Source organism: Giraffa tippelskirchi, chromosome 6, assembly GCF_054371585.1.
Source record: "Giraffa tippelskirchi isolate mGirTip1 chromosome 6, T2T-mGirTip1v1.2.pri, whole genome shotgun sequence".
NCBI classification, from domain to species: domain Eukaryota; kingdom Metazoa; phylum Chordata; class Mammalia; order Artiodactyla; family Giraffidae; genus Giraffa; species Giraffa tippelskirchi.
In genome coordinates, this window is record NC_137280.1 from 4135755 (window position 1) to 4158397 (window position 22643).

Genomic DNA, 22643 nt, shown 5'->3' on the forward strand with positions numbered 1-22643 from the left:
GGACTTTCCCGGTGGTCCAGGGGTTTAGACTCTGCACTTCCAGTGCAAGGGTACAGTTTCAGTTCCTGATGGGGAGACTAAGATCCCACGTGATACGCAGCGGGACCTAAATAAATAATAAATAAAAGCTGACATTTCCATTTTGAAAATGTATATTTGTAAGGAAAATTGCTGCAAGTCTCTTTCTCTCTCTCCCAAACTCTATATGTAGTTTATTGTCTTTAATAACCTATATGCATTGTTTATTCTCTTATTCCACTCCCAGATGAGAGTTCCACAATTTGAGGGACTTAAGTCTCTCTCTTTAACTAACACATCTACAGCTCCTGGCAAGGAGCCTGACAATAATACACTCTATCGAGCGAATACCTCAGACACTTGAGTTAAAAAATGAGGGCAACTCCTTCCCTTGTGGACAGAGACCTTTAAAGAAATGATCATTCAAAGTATCGTCGGAAAGAAGTATGGTTGTGAGGAGGATGAGATCCTTGAAGAAGAGGATCACAGGTCGAGGATAACTTTACAATGTTGGCAGCATTTGAGCCAAATATTTAAGTGTTAAATGTCATTTACCACGTGAGGAAGGTGAGAGTGTAGGACAGGCCAGTGAAAACAAAGAAACAAAGGCATGGGTATCTGAAAACGCAAGACACCGTTAAGGGGCGCTGAACAGATGTGGCTGCATAGAGACTGAGATAGTGACAAAGGCAAGGAGAAGGTGAGATGAGAGAGCGACCTGGGGTTGACTGGGAAATAAAGCGATTTTCTCAAACTCCAAAATTTGTGATTTTTAAATTGCAGAATTCATTGTTTTTGTTTTATTCACTAACTCATGTCCGACTCTTGAGACCTCATGGACTGTAGCCCACCAGGCTCCACTGTCCATAGGATTTACCAGGCAAGAATACTGGTGTGGGTTGCATTTCCTTCTCCAGAAGATCTTCCCAACTCAGAGATCGAACTCCATCTCCTGAATTGGCAGGCGGATTCTTTACTGCTGAGCCACCAGGAAGCCTTGGCCTGGTGGGCTGTTATTGTTATTTAGTCTCTAAGTCACGTCTGACTCTTTTGCGACTCCATGGACCATAGCCTGCCAGGCTCCTCTGTCCATGGGGTTTCCCAGGCAAGAAAACTGAAGTGGGTTTCTATTTCCTCCTCCAGGGACATAATCTTTAGTAATTAGATCTAATCTTCCCAAGCTTCCAGCTTGTCTGTATTAGGAACATATTGTACAGAAGGCAGTGAATTGCATAATAGCAAGTTGATAAAATGTTATTCTTAGTAAAAGAAATACTCCTGACTCATGCTATCTGCTACTCTATACAAAAATAAATAATGGCGTTATATCCTCTACAACATATCTTTAATGATGAAGATTATGCATTTAGAGTACACAGGTGGAACTGGGAAAAGAGTTTTGCCCAAGTCATGGGTTACTTTCATATTCCTTCATCACAGTGCTTCTGATGGAGAAAAGCATATTTTCATTATATATATATATATATTTTTTTTTTGCGGTGCCTGTCTGCTTATCTATCTCCCCATTAGACAGTCAATCCAAAAGTATTGCCAGGACATACGCGAAGCTTTTAATAAAATTTGTTGGTCTATTTGAAGTTGGCATGAAGTGGCCATATCTGTAATACATAAGCATGCCTACAGATTTTCTGGTATTTGCTAATTCTGACTGCAGCTCAAATCATCAGCTGCTCATACAAAAATTCAGGTTTAAACTAAAGGAAGTGGGGAAAATCACTAGGCCAGCCAGGTACAACTTAAATCAAATCCCCTATGAATATGCTGTGGAGGTAATGAATAGATTCAAGGGATTAGGTCTAGTAAACAGTGTGCCTGAAGAACTATGGACAGAAGTCCTAATATTGTACAGAAGGCAGGGAACAAAACCATTCTAAAAAACAAGAAAAGCAAGAAGTCAAAGTGGTTATCTGAGGAGGCTTTACAAATAGATGAAGAAAAAAGAGAAGCGAAAAGCGAGGGAGAAAGGGAAAGGTATATCCAACTAAATTCAGAGTTCCAAAGAATAGCGAGGAGAGACAAGAAGGCCTTCTTCAGTGAACAGTACATAAAACTAGAAGAAAACAACAGAAGGGAAAAGACTAGAGATCGCTTCAGGAAAAGTGGAGATATCAAGGGTATATTTCACCCAAAGATGGGCACAGGAAAGGACAGAAATGGTAGACACCTAGTAGATGCGGAAGAGATCAAGAAGAGATAGAAAGAATACACAGAAGAATTGCAAAGCAAACAAAAAAAGATCTTAATGAACTAGATGACTACAATGGTGTGGTGAGTCACCAGAGCCAGACATTCTGGACAGTGAAATCAAGTGGGCCTTAGGAAGCACTGCTGTTAATAAACCCAGTAGATGCAATGGAAGTCCAGTAGAGCTCTTCAGAACCCTAAAGGATGATGCCATCAAGGTGTTGCATTCAATATGTCAGCACATCTGGAAGACCCAACAGTGGCTACAGGTCTGGAAAAAGTCAATCCTCATCCCAGTTCCCAAGAAGGGTAGTACTAAAGAATGTGCTAACCATCAGACAATTGCATTCACCTCCCAGGCTAGTAATGTCATGATTAAAATTTTGGATGCTAGGCTTCAGCATTATGCAAATGAGAATATCCGGATGTCCAGGCTCAGTTTAGAAAAGAAAGAGGAACCAGAGATCAAATTGCCAACATTCACTGGATCATAGAGATAGCTAGGGAATTCCAGAAAAGCATTCACCTCTATTTCATTGACTACGCTAAAGCCTTTGACTGTGTGGATCTTAACACACTGTGGAAAGCTCTTAAAGAAATGGAAATACCGGACCATCTTACCTGTCTCCTGAGAAACCTGTATGCAGGTCAAGAAGCAACAGTTAGAAGCCTGTGTGGAACGACTGATTGGTTCAAGATTGAGAAGGAGTACAGCAGGGCTGTCTGCTGTCACCCTGTTTGTTTAACCTCTATGCTGAGCACATCATGAGAAATGCCAGGCTGGGTGAGTTACAGGCTGGAATCAAGATAGGCGGGGAAACATCAACAAACTCACTATGCGGATGATACCACTCTAATGGCAGAAAGTGAAGAGGAACTAGAGAACCTATTGATGAGGGTGAAGGAGGAGAGTGAAAGAGCTGGCTTAAAGCTAAATATTAAGAAAACTAAAATCATGGCATCTGGCCCTATTACTGCATGGCAAATAGAAGGGGAAAAGGTGGAAGTAGTGACAGATTTTGTTTTCTTAGGCTCCAAAATCACTGTGATGGTGACTGCAGCCATAAAATCAGGAGACAATTGCTTCTTGGCAGGAAAGCGATAACAAACCTAGACAGTGTGTTGAAAAGCAGAGACATTACTCTACCAACAAAGATTTGTATAGTCAAGGCTGTGGTCTTCCCACTGCTCAAGTACAGTTGTGAGAGCTGGACCATAAAGAAGAGAGAACACCAAAGAATAGATGCCTTCAAACTGTGGTGCTGGAGAAGACTCCTGAAAGTCCTTTGGACAACAAGGAGATCAAACCAGTCAATCTTAACAGAAATCAACCCTGAATACTCGATGGAAGGACTGATGCTGAAGCTGAAGCTCCAGTAGTTTGGTCATCTGATATGAACAGCCGCCTCATTGGAAAAGCCCCTGTGCTGGGAAAGATTGAGCAGAGAAAAAGAAGAGGGCATCAGAGGATGAGATGCCTGAATGGCATCCCCGATGCAATGGACATGAACTTGGGCAAACTTCGGGAGATGGGAGGGACAGGGAGGCCTGGCATGCTGCAGTCTGTGGGTCAAAAAGAGTCAAAAACGACTGGGCAGCTGAACAACAACAACTGTGTTTAATACACTGAACTAAGTTGTATTAAGAATGCAAAAGGATGAAGGAAGGCAGGAAGGAAGGAACTAGAGGTAGGGACAGAGAGGAGAGAAAGTGGGAGGAAGGAATTTGATGTCCTCTCTTCATTCAAAAAGAGTTTGGTTGTAGAGAGCCTATGATGGGGTAAATCCATTAATATGCATTGCTTCAGACAACCATCCAAAGTTTTCTTCTCTTTGAAATGTTGTGTCATGAGTGATCTGAATAATTTAAACAGAAATCTAAATACTTTTCCATGGATGTTGTATCAGAGAACATAAAAAATTGTCATTAGGTACCAGTCTGATATGGGATCTTTTCTTAAAACTGTTGATGCCATTTTTTAATTAAGGGGGACAGACTCTAAAGCCCAGGACCTCATGGTAAGCATCAGGAGGCTCATCAGTCAATAAGAGGAGAAAGTGAAAGCGTTAGTCACTCAGTCATGTCCAACTCTTTGTGACCCCAGGGACTGTAGCCCACCAGGCTCCTCTGTCCATGGGATTCTCCAGGCAAGAATACTGGAGTGGGTTGCTGTGCCCTCCTCCACAGGATCTCCCCAACCCAAGGATGGAACCCGGATCTCCCACACTGCAGGCAGATTCTTGACCGTGTGAGCTACCAGGGAAGTCCAGGAGCTTATTATAAGAAGAGAAGGAGCTTATTAAACACAGAAAAGCGTGACCCCTCAAATTCTTCAATGCCTAATCAGATCTTCATTCTCAAAAAGCTTACAACTTAATAGGAAAAGTAGATACATAAAGGAAAAACCAACAGGCACACAGTGTCTAGCAGTAAATGTGAAGTGCTGTTAAATAGATTGCAGATGAGAGATCCACCTTCCAGTGGGCTAAACTAAGAAGAATTAGTTGGGCAGGTAAGACTAAAACTAAGCTCCGAAAAGCAGATAGACATAATCGAGAAAAGAAAGACTCCTTGCTGGAAAAGGTATGTAAACAATAGTAATAATATCTTCTGCTTCTACCATGTATTTTGCTTAATGATATTCTGGTCATGATGCTAAGTGCTTATGTGCATTGTTTCATTAAATTCTTATAACAAGTCTTTAGGGTAAAGGGTGGAAGTTAGAGGTAAGGAACCTGAATCTTAGTAATTACAAGTGATCCTCCAATAAACATAGATGCAAATCAGAGTCTATCTGGTTGCACACACTGTTAGATCAAGCATTAAGTTATTCTGTTCAAATGACGTTGTTTTGGTAAACAATGGAATATATACCTGGAAATATACTTTAGAGCAGACCCTGGAGACCAGTCTGAAGAATGGTGCGTGTGTTCCGTTCAGATCAGTTGCTCAGTTGTGTCCGACTCCCTGCGACCCCATGGACTGCAGCATGCCAGGCCTCCCTGTCCATCGCCAACTCCCGGAGTTTACTCAAACTCATGCCCATTGAGTCGGTGATGCCATCCACCCATATCATCCTCTGCTGTTCCCTTCTCCGCCTGCCTTCAATCTTTCCCAGCATCAGGGTCTTTTCTAATGAGTCGGTTCTTCGCATCAGGTGGCCAAAGTATTGGAGTTTCAGCTTCAGCATCAGTCCTTCCAGTGAATATTCGGGACTGACCTCCTTTAGGATGGACTGGTTGGATCTCCTTGCAGTCCAAGGGACTCTCAAGGGTCTTCTCCAACACCACAGTTCAAAAGTATCGATTCTTTGGTGCTCAGCTTTCTTTGTGCTTTTGATCTTTTTTCTATAGAAATTGGGACAGTCTGGGAGTTTTCAATACGGAGGATTTATGGCTTTTATATATATATGACTTTGCATTCACTATTTAAGAGGTGACGTAAACTAAAAGCAGAAACCCAATGAAGAGTTCCATGGAAATGGACAGGAAAAGAAAGATGTAAAAAGAAAAGAAAGGAAAATGGACAGGGATGCTTTACACCTAAGACTCTCCTCAATTCTGAACTGACTTTAAGTTTTCAAAAAATGTCTGACGTCTAAGTTGCAAAATTTTTAAAATTTTAGATTTGGAAATCTATAGTTGTAAAATATACATCTATTTTGGCAGAGTAAGTAAAAACAAGCAGGAGCTCAATCCCAGGTTCAGTAGAAACATTCTTAACAAGAGCCCCACCTCCCAGAGTAGAAAAAGGCAGAAAAGATAACAGACAAAAGCGTATTGGACACAGAGATGGCTTGTCTCAGAAGCATCATGTGGAAACCAGATACAGCAGCCCAGAACCAGACCTCACCTACAGATAACCCCACTGAAAGAGGAGGCTCTGGGACCACAGGCCAGGTGAGCAAGCAGCCTTCTCCTGAGCAGAGCCCTGAAGGGCACGAAGCAAACAACTTTCCCAGTTGCTCGGGAAGCAGCCAAGATGGTCTAGGCTCTAATTTGCAGGACTCTAATGAGCATCTGCTGCTCACCATCGCGACTGGAGCTGGACAGTTTGCACAGGGCTGAAGTCTGATTCAGAATTCCCTGGTAGGGAGGAGAAGGCAGGACATCTGGGTTACATCGTTAGTTTTATCTAAGCTTGAATCGCCTTTGTAGTAATATCACTCCAATCTTAAAAGACATTCTATTAGGTGGGGTGTTAGTGATTTATTTGTTTATGTTTTTTTAAGGAGATAATTAGTCAACCTCATTTCTGGGCTGAGGAGTGACCCTGCTTACTGAAAATATATATTCTTTTAATCTCCAGCCACAGTCCTATTTCTCTTGGCTCAACATCTAATGTTTTAAGACAAAATAGTTTCTATCACTTTTGATAGATTTAAGTAAAACTACATGACATGCTTCCATCAAAGGAAATTAAAATCATTCTTCAAAGCGGAATCAATTTGCAATTATGACAGATGATGATTTTCAAATTTAGTTGAGATTAACAATGGCACTTTGATGTCTTGGAAATAATTGATGTAGGAATAATTCTCTATTTTAAACTGTGTTCTCCTTTCAATCTGGTTCTTCATAATAGAAACTCTCTATGGGGTCACTTATTCTTGCAGTTTTTATTTTGCAAACTACTTTATATCATAAATAAAAATTTGCTTGTTATGGAAAATTTCTTATTTTATAATAGAAAATGTTTTTTTCATGTTTATATTGGAGAAAGTCTGGTGAGCAATTAATGTACATTGAGGCATACTTTATCATATAGCTTATATCATATGCCTTAGTTGACAGATAGCTCTGTTTCAAGCAAACATATATTGCATTTAGTCTTTTATTACTTACAAAAATTCCTGAAGACTAAAGACTCAAACTAAACACTCAATTTCTTCAGGAATATCCAACCAAGATTATTATAAACTTGAAAGGAAAAGTGAAAGAGATGGATAGTAGGCTAACATCAAGATCCTTACCACAGATATTGAAGCATAGCTCTCCACTGAGGCATGGGTACCCAAAAACTCACTTAATGAAAGTTCACAGGCAAGTATAGCTCTTCTAGAGTTACAGTTTTGAAAATCTTTGATCTTATTACTGAGGGTTCATGACAGAGTTTCCAGTGGTTCTCAGAGAAATGAGAAAATAAGATAGGGCAGTGAATTTTTCATAAACATAAGCATTTTTCATTGAAAGGATTGTCCTTAAATAGGAAACTGACCTTTTCTTAAGCCCATTTCTTTATAAAATAATTGTTATTATCATTGATATTTGAATGCTTGTTGTTATTTTTAACATCCTTACTTGGCAAAATTAAAAATAGTCAATCTTGTGTTAATCTCATTTTTAGTTAGTCCCACTAAACACCCAAAACCTCGAAGAAGAACCACTACTGTAGAAAATATCAGTGGGAACTTCAGTGAATTTCCTTTCCTTCAAGCCGCAGGGCTTAAAAAGAGGCATGTTCAACCCACTGCTGCAATTTTTAATAAAGAAAGTAGCAAAAGTCCAGCAAGTTGGAGAGAGTTCTCTAGCATTAAAGATTTTTCTTTAGAGGATAAATGTTATGCCCTGATTTCAATCAGTCATCAAGGAACTGGATTAAAAATATCACTGACTGCTGAAACATATATTACAACATAGTTCCTCAAAGCAGTATTAACATACCTGTCATGATTTAATCATTTCTCAATCTGAATCCATCTGATAGAACAGATTTACTCTACCGTTTTCAAAAGCTGAATTCAGTATCATTTAGTTATTGCATAAAACATTTCTGGATTCTTCTGTCCCACTGCATAACCTTCAGTGAAAAGATTCAGTGTCAAATGCTGAGAATCACTGCTTATAATTGGCAAAGTCGTCCAGTATTCCAGGGTCACTGGAAGCAATGAGAAACAGATAAGACTGAGAGGTATCCTGTGGGATGTGACAGAGTGTTGAGGAAATATAGGGTGTCTGTGCGTTACGTTCTAATCGGGTCATGGCGCATTTGACATTCTATTGCATTCTTTCCCTTCTCCCCTTTCCAGTGAAATCAGATGAGTTACAGACAATCAAGAAAGAATTAACCCAGATCAAAACTAAAATTGACTCCTTGCTAGGGCGCCTGGAGAAGATCGAGAAGCAGCAGAAGGCGGAGGCTGGTAAGTGAAAAGGAGCTGCGGCCGCAGACGTGTCGGAGTTAAACCACTCACACCCTGCCAGTCACCGAGGCCGAGCAGGTTCGGGCACACTGGCTGAGTCTGACAGCGTTCAGCACCGATACACAAATATCATCTTGAAACTTAGACCTGCAATGATGGAATCTGGTTTTTCACTTTTTAGACAAGATGAGCCAGTTTGCGTAAAATTCATATTTTTAAAAAGAGAGGGGAAAAGGAAAAGTATTTTGATGCTAATAAGTAACAGTTGGATTATATTGAAGGTTTATATCTCAATATCAAGTGACCTTTAAGAAAATTAAATCAATAAATGGAATATTCTATCAGGGCTAAAATTATATTCATATTTCATTAAATTAACTGCAGCAAAATTGAACAGATTTCAGAAGCCATGATTGTGAAGTCCCACTCTTGAATTGCTGCAACTCCGCAAAACTTCAGAACTCAGTTTCAGGATGTCAGTATCAACGATATGCCTGGCCACCCAAGGCCACGTCATTTGGCTTAATTCTTTAACTTAATGTCCTCTCTTCTTTGAAATATCAGCCCTGACCCTAGTTCCATGCTAATATCCCTTTTTTTTAATTTATTTATTTTTAATTGAAGGATGATTGCATTACAGAATCGGAATTGTGTTGGTTTCTGCCACACATCAACATGAATCACCCACAGGCACACATGTGTCCCCTTCTGGAATCTCCCTCCCAGCTCCCACCCCATCCCACCCTTCTAGGTAGTTGCAGAGTGCCAATTTGAGTTCCCTAGTCTAACACCCTGTTATATGGCAACCGAGAGTTTTAAAATTATACATTTTAAACAGAACTGGGATAAACTGAGAGATGAGCTAGTGCATAAATTGAAATTTGCATTCTGCTGGGTCTTTGATGTCTCAGAAGCTCCTTGAAAATGAGCTGCAGGCTGGAAGGAGACCTCGGAGCCAGAGGAACTGATGGCTCCTCCAAACCCAGCCCTTTCTCCAAACAGTGTGGCTCTACCTGTGTCTATTTCATACGTTGAAATTCGTCATAAGATTTCATTGGCTAAAAGAGCTTCACTTTTGAAAATTAGGCAAGACAATTTTGAAAACCGCTCATCAAATCCAGCTTTCTCATTTTGCAGGTGAGAAAAGGAAGGCTCAGGAGGTAAACTGACTGTTCCATAACCACACAAATAGTTCGAGATAGACCTGGGTCTCAAAGCCAGGTCTGGTGAGGGAAAGCGGTGCCTTCTCTCAGGTATCAGCCTCGGTGCCGCTCAGGATCCCCCTGAAGTGAGGCTCCCTGGGTAACCGCCCAGGAGGAGAACCAGCCCGTCTGGTGACTGTGTCACTGGGCAGCGGACTAACGGCGACCCCGTGGTCAGTGACGCGGGGCTCAGAAATGAAGCCAGGGTTGAGGGGGTGTTAGAGCCTAATGATGAGAGCAGCGCGCTGCAGCTCACGTCCTCACACGCCGCTTAGCCTCAGTTTTCCCGTTGATCACATGAGGACATAATGGCTGACATCGTGAGAAGCGAGTCAAGTAGCATATGTAAGTTATTTACTAGCCCAGAATAATTGCTTAATAATTGGAGCCATTTAGTGTCCATAGAAATGTAAGTATATATAGGCAAACAAATACTTCCTACGACTTTCATGACACCAGTTTTTTAAATCATAAGCCATGTGCCTAGATTCTCATTAACTTTTATTAAGTTAGTGTGAAGAAGAAATGATAAATAATAGACAAAATAAGATCATTTTTCTTAAAAATTTCTGTCACATTTTCTATTGAGAAAAGATATGCTGCCTATACTTCTTAATAGAGAAATTGAGATTTTAGAAAGTTTTTTATCTGCTGTCTGTGGCACTAATCTAAACTGTTGCCGGAACTGAAATATCCTGTGATGTTGCCTAAATCAATGTTTCCCTTTGAGGAACTTCTGTGAAATTCGTTATTATGTAAAACAACCCTTACAGCGAAGGACTTTGATAACCAATTTGCACTTCAGTTTAAAGGATTATGGAGAACTCATTTAAATATAAATCACCTCAAAGAGAAAAATGTGATCCTTATTCCATCATATTATAATTTCCAGTTTCCTGCAATGAAAAATACCTTCCACATATCTTCTTAGAAGATCATCTATAAACATGACACTAAAATTCAAAGCTTGCATTTTCTTTTCATGAAAGGCTGTCACCTTATTTTTGTATGTGTTTAAACCTTCCCAGTCACAAGGCAGTTATCTTTAAAATGATAGGCTTAAGCCTTTGATATTTATGTCTTTCTTACTTGAACACTAGGAAGAAAATGGAATTATTTAATTTGTAATTTCATTCTCTTAGTAATTGTCTCCTGAACAATATTCATATTTATGGAGTTAAGATGATCACTTTCTAAATTTTCTTTATGAAAAGAAATCAGGGTTGTATGGTGTCTGTACTACATGATAGAAAGTGGAGAGAAATATTTTAAATCTTTTTAAGTGCCCGATAGCTTCTTATTGAATTTAAGGGGATACTCATTTTATTTATTTGGTTGCAGGCCAGTTATTCAGTAGTTAACATTCACTCTTCACTATTGCTCTTTTATAGACCTCTCATTGCCAACTTATTCCATCTGATGACGAAAATTTCCAGCTTAGGATAGTGGCAGCAAAGAGATGGAGGGCTACAAGCAGGATAAAGCCACACAGCATGGAACTTGTCCTGAGTTCAAGTTTCATAGGGTCGTTTTTTTCTTTTTTATATGAAATCCTAAGCTATCAGGAGTAATTGTAATGAAGTTATAATGACATCATTTTGGATTTTTTATGCTTTAAATTGCTGCTAATAGATGTTTGCATTGTATCCTGTCTCTTCCTTTGAAGATGTGAACTTCCCCAGAACAAGGTCATGTTTTCACTAACTTTTCTAAATCTTCAAACACTGTGTACTATGCACTAGGCATGATTTAGCAAGTCATTTAACTTCTCTACGTCTCAGGCCCCTCAAATGAAAACTAGAGGAAGGGATTATGGCCTCAAACATATGTTCTACCTTTTAAATCATGATTAATATGAATCCACTCTGCAAGTATTATTTTTTCCTACTTGAATAATTCAAATAACATTGCTTTGGAATATGGTGACTATGGATTATTATAAACAACAAATAACACATATCAGTTTAGCCTCCTGTTGTCCTTCTTAGATGATCCTCTTAAAGAGAGTCATAAACTGACACATACAAAGAGCACAATTTATATGTGGTTTACACAGTGATATAAAATGGCCATAAAAGTTAAAAGGAGAGAGAAGTAAAACTAAAGAAGTTATCATACAATGGACAGTGACCTCTTTTAAAAAATCAAATTTCCCGCAAAGACTCTCTGATATGAAAAGGCAATTAGACATTCTTTAATTCAACTTTATTCTCAGTGGTAGGCCTCATGAGTGACCTGTCAGACTCACTTGGACAATTCCAAGAAAATAGCTAACCTATCCTACCCAGTAGACCTGACCATTAGAGAGGTCACACTTTAGTCCTACAGGATAAATTCATCCTGCCTATATGTTTGATAAAAATATAGAATTTTTTAAAATAAAGTAATGTCCACTAGAGAGGTCACACTTCAGTCCCATAGGATAAATTCATCCTGCCTATATGTTTGGTATATGCAAAAAGGCAAAATGGTTGTCTGAGGAGGCCTTACAAATAGCTGAGAAAAGAAGAGAAGCTAAAGACAAAGGAGAAAAGGAAAGATATACCCATTTGAATGCAGAGTTCCAAAGAATAGCAAGGAAAGATAAGAAAGCCTCCTCAGTGATCAGTGCAAAGAAATAGAAGAAAACAATAGAATGGGAAAGACTAGAGATCTCTTCAAGAAAATTAGAGATACCAAGGGAACATTTTGTGCAAAGATGGGCTCAATAAAGGAAGAAATGGTATGGACCTGACAGAAGCAGAAGATATTAAGAAGAGGTGGCAAGAATACACAGAAGAACTGTACAAAAAAGATCATCATGACCCAGATAACCATGATGGTGTGATCACTCACCTAGAGCCAGACATCCTGGAATGTGAAGTCAAGTGGGCCTTAGAAAGCATCACTACGAACAAAGCTAGTGGAGGCGATGGAATTCTAGTTGAGTTATTTCAAATCCTAAAAGATGATGCCGTTAAAGTGCTACACTTAATATGCCAGCAAATCTGGAAAGCTCAGCAGTGGCCACAGGACTGGAAAAGGTCAGTTTTCATTCCAATCCCAAAGAAAGACAATGCCAAAAAATGCTCAAACTACCGCACAATTGCACTCATCTCACACGCTAGTTAAGTCATGCTCAAAATTCTCCAAGCCAGGCTCCAGCAATACGTGAACCGTGAACTTCCAGATGTTCAAGCTGGTTTTTGAAAAGGCAGAGGAACCAGAGATCAAATTGCCAACATCCGCTGGATCATCGAAAAAGCAAGAGAGTTCCAGAAAAACATCTATTTCTGTTTCATTGACTGCTCTAAAATGTTTGACTATGTGGATCACAACAAACTGTGGAAAATTCTTAGAGATAGGAATACCAGACTAATGCTTTCTAAGACATTAGTATGCATGTCAAAAAGCAACAGTTAGACCTGGACATGGAACAACAAACTGGTTCCAAATAGGAAAAGGAGTACGTCAAGGCTGTATATTGTCACCCTGCTTGTTTAACTTATATGCAGAGTACATCATGAGAAATGCTGGGCTGGATGAAGCACAAGCTGGAATCAAGATTGCTGAGACAAGTATCAATAACCTCAGATACACAGGTGACACCACCCTTATGGCATAAAGTGAAGAGGAACTAAAGAGAGTCTTGATGAAAGTGAAACAGGAGAGTGAAAAAGCTGGCTTAAGGCTCAGCATTCAAAAAATGAAGACCATGGCATCCAGTCCCATCACTCCATGACAAACGGAGAAACAATGAAAACAGTGACAGACTTAATTTTCTTGGGCTCCAAAATCACTGCAGATGGTGAGTGCAGCCATGAAATTAAAAGATGCTTGCTCCTTGGAAGAAAAGCTATGACCAATCTAGACAGTATACTACAAAGCAGAGACATTACTTTGCTGAAAAAGGTCTGTCTGGTTGGGGCTATGGTTTTTCCAGTGATCATGTATGGATGTGACAGTTGAAGTATAAAGAAAGCTAATCGCCAAAGAATTGATGCCTTTGAACTGTGGTGTTGGAGAAAACTCTTGAGAGTCCCTTGGACTGCAAGGAGATCCAACCAGTCCATCCTAAAGGAAATCAGTTCTGGGTGTTCACTGGCAGGACTGATGCTGAAGCTGAAACTCCAATACTTTGGCTACCTGATGTGAAGACCTGACTCATTTGAAAAGACCCTGATGATGGGAAAGACTGAGGGCAGGAGGAGAAGGGGACGACAGAGGATGAGATGGTTGGATGGCATCACCATCCATGAGATGGATGGATACAAGTTTGAGCGAGCTCTGGAGATTGGTGATGGACAGGGAGGCCTGACATGCTATAGTCCACGGGGTCACAAAGAGTCAAACATGACTGAGGACTGAACTGAATATATTTGGTAAAAAATATAGATTTTTTTTAAAATAATGTCCAAAAATTAGAATATTACAAGCAAATACCACGTATTTGTGCCTCAGTGTTCCTTACACTGAGCTGAAATGGCCTTTGTTTGTATTTGGTTCATGTATCCTTTTATGCCCTTTGAAACCAAGCTGAATGTCAATTTCTTATGTATATAATAGCCAATTAAATACATAAAAGAGTTGTAGTATTATAACCCTTCCAAAACTTCTGAATAGGAAGTCAATCTAAATGGCCATAGATGCTCAACTTAGTTGCATTCAAATTTTAGTCAAAGAATCTTTGAAGCCTTCTATTCTCTGGATTAGTTTAGTTCAATTGCTCAGTCATGTCTGACTCTTTGTGGCCCTATGGACTGCAGTGCGCCAGGCCTCCCTGTCCATCACCAACCCCTGGAGCTTATTCACACTCATGTCCATCAGGTCAGTGATGCCATCCAACCATCTCATCCTCTGTCGTCCCCTTCTCCTCCTGCCTTCAGTCTTTCCCAGCATCAGGGTCTTTTCTAATTCGTCAGCTTTTTGCATCAGTTGTCCAAGGTATTGGAGTTTCAGCTTCAACATCAGTCCTTCCAATGAATATTCAGGACTGATTTCCTTTAGGATGGACTGGTTGGATCTCCTTGGCATCCAGGGACCCTCAAGAGTCTTCTCCAACACCACAGTTCAAAAGCATCAATTCTTCGGTGCTCAGCTTTCTTTATGGTCCAACTCTCACATCCATACATGACTACTGGAAAAACCATAGCTTTCACTAGATGGACCTTTGTCGACTCTGGATAAATGTCAGTGATTTTTTCAGCTATTTCTCCTGTACTTTAGTTTTGCACCTTGAACCACTGTTATCCCTCTTCTCTGGTCTTTCTATAGTATATCAACTACAGACTGTGGTACTCAGAATGGAAAATGGTGCTCCAGATATAATCTGCTGCAGCCTATAATGCGACTACTAGTTCTGTTCTGAATACCTAACTGCTATCACTTAGACTTTGGATTAGATTGGTATTGTGTCTGGTTACAGATGTTGAACTGCACACATGAATTAAACTCTGCTCCCTCCTGATCCTGCATTAACATAATGTCTAGGCTTTAAAACTGAAAATTCTTAGACATAAAAGAGAATGAGAACAAAATTTTAGAAGCTGGACAGCTGATGGAGAACTCTGCCTGACTTAACACATCCTAGAAATGAGTCCAGTTTTAACCACAGAACTCCCGAAAGGCTCAGAATCAAAGCTATCATATTCCTATGGAAAAGAGGGTCTAAATGGCTAAAAGTCTGTTAAGAAACAGATTCCTATGTCACCATTCCCAGCTCTTCCTGGTCTACTAGAAGCCCTAAGAAGTTTCCCCTAGGAAAGTGAAAACAACAGATTTCAGAGCTAAGAGACAACTAACAAATTTAAAGGCAGTTTTTAACAGGGAGAAAAGCAGAAGTTTACACAGTTACTATAGAAATTCCAAGAATTCTTTTCCCCTTCGGCTGCCAGACTACTGGTAGGCCACTGGAAGAGGTTTTAATTGGGAATATGAGCAGCTTAAGAAAAAAGATTTAAAGACGTTGGCATGGGTAACAATATCACCCTGCAGAAACAAGATCCCGTTATTCTTACAAAACTGTCCATTCATATTTTAATACCATTAATATGAGCAGACAAGTTTGGCAGAAAGCATTGAACATTAAAAGCAAATACCAAAAAAGAAGAGAAAAAGAATTAAAAAAACTGGAGGAAGCATATTGTGCAGGAAGAATAAAACTTCAAAATAAAACAGTGAACCGCTGATGAATACCCTCAGAGACAAAGAGAAGATATTACATTCATGAAATAAGAGCACAAGATTAAAACTCAGTATTTAAAAGGCAGATAAAAGTGCTTTTAGAAATTAACATATGATAGCGCAAATAAATAACACAGAATTGAAAGACGAAATTGAGGAAATTCTCCCAGACAATACAAAAGAAACTACAGGTGGAAAATAGGAAGGGAAGGGTATGGAAATTACTGGATGAATATCTGAAAAACAGGGTTTCAGAAAGAAAAGGGAGAAGGATCATCCAAAAAAAGGTTTTCGGGGGGAAAAAGTTAACCAAAACTGAAGAACATCATTAACAAGACTGAAAGGGTCCCCTGGGTGCCTGTAACTGATGCACATCAAAGCAGGAAACTGTGACATTTCAGAAGATGGGCCCGAAGATAAGATCCTACAAGCTCCCAGAGAGACATGAAGGAAAGGAGACAGAAAATGTGTCATATAAAGAAATAGGAATCAGAAAGCCAATGTGGTTTTCAGCAGCCACACTAAAAGCTAGAAGGCAATGAAAACATGCCCTAAAAATTCTGAGAGAAGAATATTTGCAGGCTATAGTTCTATACCTAATTCCCAAAACAAAGAGTTAAAGTCTGAAAGGGAAAACATAACTTTCCCAAAGCAAGGAATCTGAAGGCAAAGGGAATCCTCAGGATGATGGTGAGGAAGATTCTAGCATATGAGTTAAGAAAGAGACCTGGAAAGAACTGAGTCCAGAGAGACCAGTTCAGAAGTTCTGGGAGAGACTTTTTCAAGAAGATGAAATGGATCCAGTGGCTAATAGGTAGGGAAGAGAATTCATTGAGATGAGAGGTAAACATGTGGTTAAGGAGCAGGTAAGTTTGCGTGAGCATTTCTACAAGTCAAAGAGGCGTAGAAGTACGTAGAGAACTAAGTTAACAACACACAAACACCCAACGGAAATGGGTGTTTCTTTTACCTCCAAAGAAAGTAAAATACTGTTTGGGAAAGAAAAAAAATACTCATTATATACTAACAGCTTAGCTTCCCAAAGCATTTAAATAGTTAAATTTATGTAAAACCTGAAAATTGATCTAATCTAGTTTACAATATAGCTCTCTAAGGAGATGGGAAGTGGGGACTTGTAGACAGAGAACTGAGTCTCCAGTCTCCCAAGGGTAATGTCAATAGACAATGAATAAAACTAATCAAGAAGTAGCAATAGAAACATGCTGTTTGGGAAACAAAGCCAAGTTTTTAACAGATCAGCTATGCAAATGTAAAGCCCTTAAAGAGCTGAGAATGGTGAAGCAAGTGGGACTTGCTATTTTTCTTAACAAATCTTGTGGAAATATTTAACTACAAAAATTGTTTTCAAGAAGCCCAATTTATAGGATGCAGGGGATGAGATTGAGTTGTCTTTAGCAAATGGATCAGAACTTTTCCAACTACTTCTTGGAGAGATCCTGTGACATCCATCAGATAAGTGTCACTGGACACTTGTTAAAAATGACAAGGAAGACTTCACTCAAGACTGCTGTAGTCGGGGTCAAAACTGTTGCAATTAAAAAAAAAAAAAGACTATTGCAATGGGGAATGGAAATTGAATTCAACTCTACTAAAACAAAAGGTAGGAGGGTTTTTAAATGCAGGAGTGAGATGATGAAAATGTATTGGAGGCTATTAGTAGGGAGGTTGATCAATATGATGAGGCCATCTGTGTTTGCTGACTGAGTCTATGGAAGTTAGGCTCCTGCAGGCCCACGGAGACCAGGAGACAGGAGTCGTCTCATCTTTTTCTGATGATTACATTTCAAAGGGAGGGCCTCCAGGTCTTGAGAAGACATGCCAGATTTGTAAAAAGATGGACACCTCAAAGAAGCACAGAAAGAATCCACAGTTGCAAGGATTCTAAAGTAAACACTCCAAGAAAAAGGAAGTCAGGACCGCGGTCAGAATGAAGGCTGTCAAAAGGCAGTCAGGCCGAGGGTAACATGAAGGTTTTCTTTGTAGCAGCGCAGTCATAGCCTTTCAGAACTGACCTCTTTCTCCTCTAAATACACACGTCTTTCCATGTCCAACTTCTGTCACATCAGCACGTAATAAATCCTGTCAACCATCATCTTCTCACTCTACTGTAGCTAGTGTTGCAAACTCTGACCTCTGGCATCTTTTTCCTCAACACCTTCTATTTCTGATTGTTGTTCACTCGCTCAGAGAGTCGTGTCTGACTCTCTGCGACCCCATGGACTGCAGCACGCCAGGCTTCCCTGTCCTTCACCATCTCCCGGAGTTGGCTCAAACTCTTGTCTATTGAGCCAGTGATGCCATCCAGCCATCTCATCCTCTGTCGTCCCCTTCTCCTCCTGCCTTTAATCTTTCCCAGCATCAGGGTCTTTTCTAATGAGTCGGCTCTTCACATCAGTTGGCCAAAGTATTAGAGTTTCAACTTCAGCATTAGTCCTTTCAATGAATATTCAGGGCTGATTTCCTTTAGGATAGACTGGTTGGATCTCCTTGCAGTCCAGGGGACTCTCAAGAGTCTTCTCCAACACCACAGTTCAAAAGCATCAATTCTTCAGCACTCAGCTTTCTTTATAGTCCAACTCTCACATACATACATAACTACTGGAAAAACCATAGCTTTGACTATACAAACCTTTGTTTGCAAAGTAATGTCTCTGCTTTTTAATATGCTGCCTATGCCGGTCATAGTTTTTCTTCCAAGGAGCAAACATCTTTTAATTTCATGGCTGCAGTCACCATCTGCAATGATTTTGGAGCCCAAGAAAATTAAGTCTGTCAGTGTTTCTATTGTTTCCCCGGGAATTTTTTCTGGAATTCTCTTGCTTTTTCTATGATCCAGTGAATGTTGGCAATTTGATCTCTGGTTCCTCTGCCTTTTCTAAAGCCAGCTTGAACATCTGGAAGTTCATGGTTCATGTATTGCTGAAGCCTTGCTTGGAGAATTTTGAGCATTCCTTTGCTAGCATGTGAAAACAGTGCAATTGTGAGGTAGTTTGAACATTCTTTGGCATTGCCTTTCTTTGGGATTGGAAATGAAAACTGACCTTTTCCAGTCCTGTGGCCACTGCTGAGTTTTCCAAATTTGCTGACATATTGAGTGCAGCACTTTCACAGCATCACCTTTTAGGGTTAGAAATAACTGAGCTCCATCACCTCCACTAGCTTTGTTCATAGTGATGCTTCCTATGGCCCATCTGACTTCACATTCCAGGATGTCTGGCTCTGGGTGAGTGATCGCACTATCATGGTTATCTGGGTATGAAGATCTGTTTTGTATATTTCCTCTGTGCATTTCTACCACCTCTACTTCATGTCTTCTGCTCCTGTTAAGTCTGTGCGGTGTCTGTCCTTTTTTCCGATGGTGCTGCTAATACCCGAGCCCGCTCACGTGCTCCGTTGCCCTCTTCTTATTTTTTTTAAGAACTTTTAGCTGTTCTCTCCAGTTCCAGTTTGTTTCCTCCCTAATTCGTCTTCCACGGGACACATAGACTCATGCTGCTAACACACCCAAGGGCCCGGCCTTGGAAATTAAACAGAGCTGGGCTCACACCCTACAAGAAACTTAGTTCCAGGACTTACTAGCTGCACAGAATTTGGAAAGGTCCTTATAAAATGTATAAAATAATATCTGTTCCTTAAAATTGGTGGGATTTAAATAAACACAGTATCTCGGTAATTTTTTAATGATTTTTTGAATTTGTGGTCACCTCTGCCGTCTCGTGAACCCTTTGAGGTCATCTTGTCCCAGAATGTACTGATGTAACTAATATTTTAATCTAAGAGCATTCCTCTTGAATAACTTCCCTGATGCTCATTTATGTCATCGTTAGTAATGCGGGTCATAAAACATACATCTTTCTAATTGACATTTACTGGAATAATTGAGTTAAATTCATATTATATACAGGTGTTGCAGAATTTTTAAAAGATATAGTTTATACTCCAATGCAAAAACAGTGGTTTCAGGATACTAGCTGACTCTGATGAGTAATGTGACTGTTTTATGTCAACATCCTTTCCAACCATCTGCTAAGTACAATTCAGCTAGCAATTAGCTAGCAATTAAGCCAGCATTTCAAAAAACTTAATTGCCAACTCAACCAATTTTCAGAGTTATATTAATGATAATAGCTCTACAGCAAACTGAATTTAATAAAAATGCTTCGAACATAAATCCCAACAATTCTAACTTGTTTTCTAGATCATATATATGTGTTGAAATAGAAATGAGATGTACAGAAAAAGTATGAGTATGAGGATTGAAATTTAGTATCAAATTCTTTTCTTTTAGGGCTTTTTAGAGCCTGAGGCATTTTTCCTTAAACAGAAGTGTTTACCTGTCACTTGCACGTCTTTTCCTTTGATAGCTGTTGTTTAGTTTGAACATGTATCCCTAAGCAGACTTCTTCATTCTTGAATTTAAAATTATCTGGTTCCTCCCTCCTACACTGTCGGTAGGAATATGAGTTGGTTCAGCCACTGTGGAAAACAGTATAGATCTTCCTCAGAAAACTAAAAATGGAATTTACACATGAGCCAGCAATCCCATTCTTAGGCATATATCTGGACAAAACTATAATTCAAAAAGATACACGCGCCCTTATGTTTATAGCCACATTGTGCACAGTAGCCAAGATATGGAAACAGTTTGCATGTCCATGGACAGATGAATGGATAAAAAAGATGGTGTATATATATATATATATATATATACACACAGGAATACTACTCAGCTGCAAAAACAACAAAATAACGCCATTTGCAGCAACATGGATGCAACTAGAGATTATCGTATTAAGTGAAGTAAGTCAGAAAAAGAAAGATAACAACATATGATATCACTTATATGTGGAATCTAAAATATGACCCAAAGGAAGCTGTCTGTGAAACAGACTCAGACCTAGACATAGGGAGCACACTTGTGCTTGCCGACGATGGCGCCGGGCCCAGGGAGGGGGACCGGGGAGGTGGGGTTAGCAGATGTCAGCTTCTATATAGAAGGAAGAAACAGGCTCTGCCTCACTGTAGAAGCAGTCCCTGTAGCCCCGGGCGCTACATTTGCTGGCCTGTGATAAACCATAATAGAAAAGAATGCTTTTTAAAAAGAATAGAAGTGTATATACACACATTTGTGTGTGTATATGAGTGTAACTGAATCACTTTGCTGTACAGCAGTAATTAACAGTATTGTAAACCGATTATACTTCAATAAAAGATTTTAAAATTTAAAAAATTTAAGCCTAAAAAAAACTGTCTGGTTTCTGATTCAGCACTCACCCAGTGTGTTAAATTAGGCCTTTTCCTTGAGATATGTTAGAGAATGACCCAGGCTATGGAGTCAGAAAACCTTCGATGGGAATTCCAGCTCATTGTGGCCACTCACCAAACATCTGAATGCCTCATTTTCTCCCTCTGGAAAATGAGACAAGCCTGCCCTTCAGGATGTCTCAATGTCTAAGAGTAATGAATGTCCCATAGTCAGCACTTTGTAAGCACCCACTAAAGTGAAAGTGAAGTTGCTCAGTCGTGTCCGACTTTTGTGACTCCATGGACTTGGCTCCTCTGTCCATGGGATTTTCCAGGCAAGAACACTGGAGTGGGTTGTCATTTCCTTCTCCAGGGGATCTTCCCAACCCAGGGATTGAACCTGGATCTCCTGCATTGTAGGCAGACGCTTTAGCATCTGAGCCACCAGGGAAGCCCTAGAACTCACTAACTTCCAGCCAAAATAAACTCTTTTTTTTTCTGTTGGAATTCATAATTTATATAATATTAAAGATATCTTTTAGACACAAGCTGCTAACTTTTTGGCTCCTGACATATTCTTTTAAAAAAATCTAAAACTAACTCACTTTTCTCCCAAAAGAAATGTTGTGGTCACACTTACTCTGACTTGAAAAGTCAGTGAAGACTCCCAGACACCAGTGTTCGAAGGCAACCGGCCTCCCGACTACACCTGAAGACTTGACAGTTTATTTTTCTCCTCAAGACCTGTCAGTATAACCATGAACAACTTTTCTCTGAGACTCTCTCACACTCCACAGTTGCCTTTGCCTTAGTGGGGCTGTTGTGTAGAATGTGGCAAGGAGGTTTCTTTTAGTTTCTTGCTGAATTTATATTTTTGCTACCATGGTGCCAAATTCAAAAATCGCTTTGACTCTGTGAAAAGAATTTGACACACAAACATTTATTCTCATTTTTTTAGTTCCATAAAAATCCAGGAATATATTCAACAAATATTTAATTTGCACAGAAGGCTCTGAGTTACAAAAATCTATAAAAATGTTTCTGACCCAAAGAAACTTCATAGTAGAGATATAAATGTACATGTGCATGCACACACATACAATAAAAGGTAAAAATGATAAGTAGGAAAAGAAATGCAGATAAAGAGACTGCTATGACATTAAGAATAAACTAAAAAACTAACAATTACCACTAAGCTACTCATTTCTAGTGGAAGTAAAATTAGGTAATTATTCAAATAAAACAAGTTGCTTTCTTTCTATTTCAGCAATATAGTAACTGGATCAAAACTGCTTATTGTGAACCAACAGTTTAATAAACAAGATAAGCTTTCGTGTGTGCTTTTTTCATGAAACCTATCACCATTTAGTGATTATAACATTTTCTAGTGATAATGACAAAAATTTGTGATGACCACATTACTAAAGCACATATTGATTATATTTCTGTTAAACTCCTATGAATCAATTAAGCTTTTTTTCTCAACTCAGATAATATCTCCCATTCATTTAGCTTTCAAATTAGTGAGTGGATGAATGAGGATGTTATAGGGTTTTTTGCAATAAGCTATATTAATGGACAACTGCTTTTGAAACAGGTCACCAGAAGCGTTACAGGTATGTTGCATATTAATACACAAAACAGAGTAA

At 39.4% G+C, this 22643-nt stretch overlaps 1 protein-coding gene across 21 annotated transcripts in view; it reads left to right on the forward strand.

Moving 5' to 3' along the window:
- RALYL (RALY RNA binding protein like) overlaps nucleotides 1–22643 on the forward strand; it is a 548770-nt gene that overhangs the window by 483645 nt on the left and 42482 nt on the right. For 15 of the 21 annotated variants that reach the window (XR_014055712.1, XM_081496753.1, XM_081496765.1 and 12 more), the window contains one exon: nucleotides 8252–8365. Coding sequence is in view for 20 of the 21 variants with exons in the window: in XM_081496753.1 (XP_081352879.1) it covers nucleotides 8252–8365 (114 nt within the window). In the remaining variant the exon portion in view is untranslated. Of the gene's footprint in view, nucleotides 1–8251; nucleotides 8366–10958; nucleotides 11214–22643 lie in introns of those variants that run through there. The other 6 variants (XM_081496761.1, XM_081496755.1, XM_081496759.1 and 3 more) reach the window with 1 other exon arrangement.